Source organism: Sorghum bicolor, chromosome 5 (genome assembly GCF_000003195.3).
Source record: "Sorghum bicolor cultivar BTx623 chromosome 5, Sorghum_bicolor_NCBIv3, whole genome shotgun sequence".
NCBI lineage: Eukaryota > Viridiplantae > Streptophyta > Magnoliopsida > Poales > Poaceae > Sorghum > Sorghum bicolor.
Genome location: NC_012874.2, coordinates 58,442,496 through 58,449,963, shown reverse-complemented (window position 1 = coordinate 58,449,963; position 7,468 = coordinate 58,442,496). Strand labels below are relative to the sequence as shown.

Below are 7,468 nucleotides of genomic sequence, written 5' to 3'. Positions count from 1 at the left end.
GCGAAGATCTTGTCGGTGAAGAGCTCTTCGCCGAGTGCCAAATTTCGGCACTTGGCGAAGAATATTTTTTTAAAAAAATAAAACATTTCTTCGCCAAGTGCCGAAATTTGGCACTCGGCGAAGAGCTCTTCACCGACAAGATCTTCGCCAAGTGCTCTTCGCTGAGTGCGGCACTTGGCGAAGCCTTCGCCAAGTGTAAAGTGGTCTTCGCCAAGTGCCCCAGGCACTTGGCGAAGTCCTGTTTTCCTGTAGTGAACCTCATCTAATCTACACATATTTAGCATAGAGGTTAGCACTTTTGAGTTTCATCAATTATTCAAAACCAAACTCGGGCTTTCAACTAGTTAGTGGAACCCAAGCCATGTAATCCACCAGTCCATGGCTAACTTCTCAAGCATAAACAACATAATCTGGCCGATAGCAGAAGTTAAAGTAATGCCATAAAGCCTTTCGCATCTGCCCCATGTGGCCATCACTAGTAGACCCACATTTTTTTTCTCGAACACGCAGGAGAGCTGCGTATCATTATATTAAAATAAGAGGATATAGTCTTACAAAGGCTCCGAGAGCCTACTCAAACCCACTCAAACCCACCCACTAGAGCACAAGGATAAAATCACCGGAAACTACCAACAGGACGACCAGGTTTCTATCATACTAAGCCTCCAGCCGAAAGCATGGAGAGCCCCTTAGCTCCTGCAGAACTCCAACAATAGGGTTCATCTCTTGCAAGACTAAGAGCCACATTAACATTAGGGGCAGAACCATGAAAACACAGTCATTTCTGTGTCGCCATAAGATCCAGGCTCCCAGAATTACCAAAGAGTTCAGCCCCTTCCTCACCTCCCCGCTACTGGCCTCATCGACCTTTCTCCACCAGTCCTGAAAGGACTGATCAGAGGGCTGTGGTGCAAGAGTAGTAACTCCGAAATGTGACAGTAGGGAGAACCAAAACTGTCTTGAGAACACACAGCCAATGAGCAGATGATGTATATTCTCCTCATGTTGGTCACAGAGAGGACATCGCTCTGGGTGGGGGCACATCAATCAATCCATGTAAGACAAGGCAATTTAAAACTTTTAATTATAAAACTTATGCAAAGAAAGGATATGAATGGTTCTAAGATAGACAAGAGTTAAGTAACAATAACAAGTGTCATACTAAACTAACCTCCATCCATGAACACGAGGATGGAAAGGCTCATCACAACAAACAACATGTTCACATCATATGAGAAGTACCAAATTAGGCTTACAACAAGTTTGTTGCAAATTTAGTCATACGCCTACACCACATAGTACACAAGTGGAAGTCTTTTATGGAAACAACATAAGTTTTGAATACATTCATTCGACATAAGGAATACATCAAAATTTCAAACTTTCCAGAGTCTGTCCAAGGATGCCCATGAACGGTTTGACCGGGAGGCCATGGTACTAGCTTAATTATTCTACCTACCTCGCACCACACCTCATGCCAAACCAATGGGGAAAGTTGATCGCAACAAAGTACTTGGATTGCCAAAGCCATATATGACACTTGATTTATACAAGTTTGTTCATGTATTGCTACCATGGATACATGTTCCTTAACCCGGTCCAGCGAGCTACACCATTTAAGACCTCAACCATCTTACCTTGGTCCAACCCTGTCACTAGCCCTCGATTTCTCATCATCTTGGTTAAGTTTTATATGATATCTCCAATATATGTTGCTTAGCTAGTGGACAAACATGCCTCATGCGAGAGATGAGAAACCCATCATCATCTTGACTTCTACTGTTTAAGCAAATCAAACATGGATTATACGATACAAAGGTAAACAAGGAAATATTACAAGGTATTGGATCAATCACAAGGATGGAAGCTCAATTAGTCAAACATAGGAACTCTAGTCATGTAGTAACATAGCAATGCATGAACTTAACCTTTAGACACATTATATGCGAACTGCAAAACAAGTTAGAGATGCTTTGGTGCCTACCTTATAAGGGTTCAGGTGGTGGCTTATCGAGAACATCTGGGTCGGACTTCAAAGCTACAGGAAGATCAGATGGCAGTGGGATGCAGCTGAACTTAGGGCTTGTTTAGATCCAAAATCTTTTTGGATTTTGACATTGTAGCACTTTCGTTTTTATTTGACAAACATTGTCCAATCAAGGAGTAACTAGGTTTAAAAGATTCGTCTCGCGATTTACAGACAAACTGTGTAATTAGTTTTTATTTTTATCTATATTTAATGCTCCATGCATGTGCCGCAAGATTCGATGTGATGAGGAATCTTGTAAAGTTTTGGGTTTTTGGGTGTATCTAAACAAGGCCTTATAAGATACTATAACGTCTTATGGTCAAGCTGCTTTAGAAACTTTACACTCGGTTCAAATAATGATACAAGTTTTCGAAAATGTTGACGGACAGGCCTCAAATACGTTGTGTTAAACCGCATCATTCTGTATGCTTTGTTTCTTTGAAATAAAGCGCGGGAAACTTTTGTCTAAAAGAGTATCACAGCACAAGTTGATCCAAGGGATCCAAAAATGTCCTGAAATTTTATTTATCATTGTAAAAATGATGTGATAAACTTACATATACACCCGTCATGCACCTCCGGGCACATATATATATATATATATCAATCATGTCGCACAGTCTTTAAATAAGACCCGGAGGCATTAGTTTTCGTCCTGGCTGCCGGTGGCATGCAACACAATTGTCTCGATTGTGAGTCCAGGGCCGAGCCCCGACATGACACCCCACTGGCAATCCTTCCCATCATCGTGCCGGCGGCGGCGGCGGCGTATCTCGTCGAGAACAAAGATGATCGCCGTGCCCATCATGTTGCCGTACTCACTTAGCACGTGCCGGCTGGCCGCAAGCTTCCCCGGCTCCAGACCGAGAGCGGCTTCGTAGCTATCCAAGATCGCACGGCCGCCTGGGTGCAGCGCCCAGAAGAACCCGTTCCAGCCTTTGTCGCTCGCGGTCAAGAGGCCTAGTGGTGCCATGGAGTCAGCTAAGCACTTGCTTATGCTGCCTCGGAGAAGCCTGGGCACCTCGACGGACAAGTGACTGTCGACGAGGCCGTTCTCTCGTAGATTATCTACCACTGCTTGTTCAGTGCCCGGCAGTGTTGTCTGCGAGGCAGATACCATGTGGAAGATGGGGCGCTCGATGTGGTTTGCCGGGTCGTCGGCGCCGACGACGACAGCGCCAGCACCGTCGGCGAGCATGGTCATGGCGACCATGAGATCGAGGTGGGCGTCGTTCGGGGGGCAGAACCAAAGGATCTTGGCCTGAGTGCAGGCCACGAGCACGCGGGCGCCGCGGTTATTCTCCGCGATGTCCTTCGCCATGCGCAGCGCGGCGAGACCAGCCGAGCAGCCGTGCAGGTAGAGCAGGGTGCGGCGCACGGTCGGGCGGAGGCCAAGCAACCCCGCTAGGCGCACGTCGGCGCCAGGTTCGTTGGCGCCGGAGTTGGTGGCGACGACGAGGTGCGTGATGTCGGCCGCGGGACGGCCCCAGTCCGCGATCGCTCTTGATGCTGCCTCCGCGGCAAGCTTGGGTGCAGCGTCGGCGATGATACTTAACCTCGTTGTGAGCGATGGCAGCACGCGGTCGATCAACTCTGGGTGGGCGCCGATGATCTCCTCGGTGTGGTAGAAATAACGCTTCTTGATTCCTGATCTTTCACCTGTGTGCGAAGCGAGAATATTGGTGTGATTAGGTGAAACAATTTCCTCGTCGTTCTTTCACTCCATTAATGAAACTGAACCGCAAGTTCTCACAAATCTTCTTCATCTTGGCCGTGCTCTCGGCGAGGTGGTCGCTCTTGGTGACGTGAAAGAACCAGTCGGCGAACTGGTCTTGTAGCACGCAGTTCGTCGGGTTTGCCGTGCCGATGCCCAGCATGGCCGCGGGGCCATCTGCTCGCTGTCTCTGGTGGATGTCATGCAACACAGTGGCCAAATGGGGACTGCTGCCCATGTCTTTTGCCTGACATAAAGCAGCTGGGCGTGTAGTAGCTCCATATGTACGGTGACTTGACCTCTATTTATATATAGAAGTACATGAGAACCGCATTTTTTGGGTAAAACCACGCGCTAACCAGCCGGTGCATTCAAATCCGAGACCTCGCTCTCGGCTGTAGACTTTTTTACCACTCCATCGATCACTCAGTTGTGTCTATATTAGAGTTTGGTTCCCCACATATTATCCTAAACCAAGCATACATTGACTATTTGAGGCTCTAAACGGATTCAAATGGAAAAGTTGTCAACTACAAAGTTTTATAACTTTTCAAGATCTACAACTCTTATATTGGTAGTTTCTCCATCCGAGGTCATATACAAAATTTGAATTTCAAATTTGATAAATTTAAACATAGTTTTCGACGAAAAGATGATCTCAAATAAAAATATTATTAACTACAAAGTTTCACAACTTTTCGAAATCTACAACTCTTATTTTGACAGTTTTTTCAAACGAGGTCATTTGAAAAGCCTAAAAAATTTAATTTTAAATTATTTTTACAGGCGTAGAACTTTTCGTACTAGGGGGAGGCACAGAGAAAGATGTTAACGTTGATCAATTAATTGTAATTGTGTGCATTCATGTGAAAAGAATGCATGCTTGTGTGGTAACGGCCAGCTTATATGGCAACTTCCATTGTACTTTTTAATGTACACTTCACGTGATTCTTGAGTCATCTGGTGGAAAGCACGAGAACACTTTTCCAACCGAAAATGAATTTTGGAAGAGCACCAAGTGGCTGATGGACATAATGTTATGGCATTAGATAATTACTTACAAATCTGACCCACTGATTTTTTGAATTTTTTTAGTTAACTACTTAATTAATCTAGGAAAGCATAAAAGAAGAACCTATCTCCTCACCGCTCGGGTATTTTAGCGGCACGTGACACCGGAGCGGTGAATGACATCTAAACACTCGATTCATAACATAAATAAAAATCAAATGTTTTTTGTTCATGCAACACTCGATTTTTATGATCATTGGATCCAGATCAAATTAACCAAAAGAAATTATCTAAATAATGCAAAAAATATTTAAACAAACAAAAAGAAATTAGCCAGATTATTTTTGTGGAAGGCAAATTGGAATATTTCAAAGGTGAATCTTGAGGATTACGCTCATCAACTCAAGCATCCTCTCTGATGATGGCAGTGAGATTCTTCATCTCTGCCAGCATTTGCTGCACTATCATGAACCCTTGCCGTGGTTGCGGTGGTTGGGGAGGTTCGCCATTTGTGCCCATTCGCAACCCCTATTGGCTTAACATCGTGCATCGTGTCCACGACATACCTCTTCATTAGACATGTGGTAAACAAAACACAACCGGTAACACAATACATTCATGAGATAACCATAACAACAAACTTAAATGGATTAACATATTGTACGCATAATGTGTCATATACCACCCAAGTCTCACAACTTACATAGCATAGTCAAGGACTACATGCATGAATGCGCACATTGCATTTGCTTCTATGTGTTACTAGGGTCAAACATAGCATGGTTAAGCAAATATAACCAATTAGCAATTGGAGCTCGATGTTCCATGCATGATTTCTTTCCCGTCACTAGATCATATCTAGAAGCATAGAACTTATAGGTATAAATTTTGAAACTTTGCACGGGTTACACATTAATTGGACACAAGGGATACATCAAAATTTCAACCTTTCCAAAGACTAAGGGCCGAGACACTTGCTTATTCTACCTACCCCATGCCACAACTCACGCGGAAAGCTGGTTGCAACGAAGTACTTGACTTGCCAAACCCATATATGACAATTGGTAAAGTATGTTCATGTATTGCTATCATGGATATATGGTCCTACACTCCTACGCCATTTAAGACCTCACGGGTCTTGCTATGGTCTAACCCTATCACTAGCCCTCGATTCATTTTCATCATCTTGCTCAAGTTTTAGATGATATCTTGAATATATGTTGCTTAGCTAGTGTACAAACATGCCCTAACTGTGCGAGAGATGAGAAACCTATCACGCCACCTGGACCTCTACTGTTTAAGAAAATCAAACATTGATTATACGATACAAAGGTAAACAAGCAAATATTACAAGGTATTGGATCAATCACAAGGATGAAAGCACAATTAAGCAAGCATAGGAATTCTAGTCATATAGTAACATATAGCAATGCATATACTTAGAGTTTAGGCACATTTATGCAAACTGCAAAATAACAAGTTAGAGATGCTTAGGTGCCTACCTTATAAGGGCTAAGGTGGTGGCTTATCGAAAACATCTGGGGTGGCCTCCAAAGCTACAAGAGGATCAGATGGCAGTGGGATGCTGCTGAACTTGGAAGATACTATAACGTTTTATAGTCAAGCTCCTTCAAAAACTTTACACTCAGGTCAAATAGTGATACAAGTTTTCTTAGTCTAGACCTATAAAATGTTGAGGGACGGGCCTCGAATACGTTGTTGTACTAAACCATAACATTTTGCATGCTTTGTTTCATTGAAATACAGCAGGAAAACCTTTTGTCTAAAAAAGTGTCACAACACTAATTGATCCAACGAATCAAAATGTCGAGAAACTTTAATTATCGTTATAACAATGATGTGATGAACTTACATATATACCCTCCATGCACCTTTGGGCATATCTATAGCCTTCACTGCTTTTCAAGTATCGCTCAACATATATATTTTTTAGACCAAAGACCATTGGTTATAGAAAGCAATATGTTTTGCTGGGGAAACCAGCTATATAGACATTAGGTTCTTTTAAACGTGCATGAAGCACTATCCATTCAACTCCCAATAGGTTTCTTCCAAAGTGACAAAAAAAAACAGAAAACTGAGAGAAACTAGCCCCAACACAAAGGCACTCAAAAGCTTTATTAGAGAAAGCACTACAACACTAGCCTAGGCCGCTTCATTACAAATGTGTTGACAATTTTTCCAGCATGTTCACAGCCCAATATTTTTGTTTCGCCTTAAGAAGTATGCTCCATGTCTGCATGAAGATAAGTGCATGAAGATAAGTGACTGATGCACCACCACGTTAGGACAAGATACAACTCTATTATTAAAAACATAATCATTGTGAATTAACCGAATACCCCAACAGATACATGCTAACATGAAAATCATCCTTGAATTAGGGATCTCTCGTCTACTACCCTTACTAAAAGTTAGAAACTGTTGAAGGTTCATGGGAGTTATTGCCCAACTTAAAGCATCGTGGTATGTCCACCAGCAGTAATTTGCCAAAAAGCACCCAAAAAGGATGAGTTGAGTAGTCTCTATTTGCCCACACACTTTGCAATGTTCATCCCCAGGCCAGTTTCTCATGACATGTTGCTCTGCAAAAGGGAGGCAGTCTGAATAAAAGAACCAAAGAAAAAACTTACACTTCATCGGTATTTTCGCCTTCCATAAGCTCATCACTTCCTTGTTGACCACCCCTGGAA

The 7,468-nt window shown here is 43.0% G+C and overlaps 1 protein-coding gene across 1 annotated transcript; it reads right to left on the bottom strand.

Moving 5' to 3' along the window:
* On the bottom strand, window positions 2,549-4,017 carry LOC8064811 (bisdemethoxycurcumin synthase). The gene is made up of 2 exons (XM_002449565.2): window positions 3,783-4,017; window positions 2,549-3,688 (listed from the first exon to the last, which is right to left on the bottom strand). The coding sequence occupies exons 1-2, from the start codon at window positions 3,979-3,981 to the stop codon at window positions 2,673-2,675; spliced, it is 1,215 nt and encodes a 404-aa protein (XP_002449610.1). The 5' UTR covers window positions 3,982-4,017; the 3' UTR covers window positions 2,549-2,672.

Excerpts from the sequence above, each read along its gene's own strand:
- LOC8064811 (XM_002449565.2), bottom strand. The coding sequence starts at position 3,981 with ATGGGCAGCAGTCCCCATTTGGCCACTGTGTTGCATGACATCCACCAG. Across the intron at positions 3,689-3,782 it reads GGCCAAGATGAAGAAGATTT|GTGAAAGATCAGGAATCAAG; the intron begins GTGAGAACTTGC and ends CTTCGCACACAG.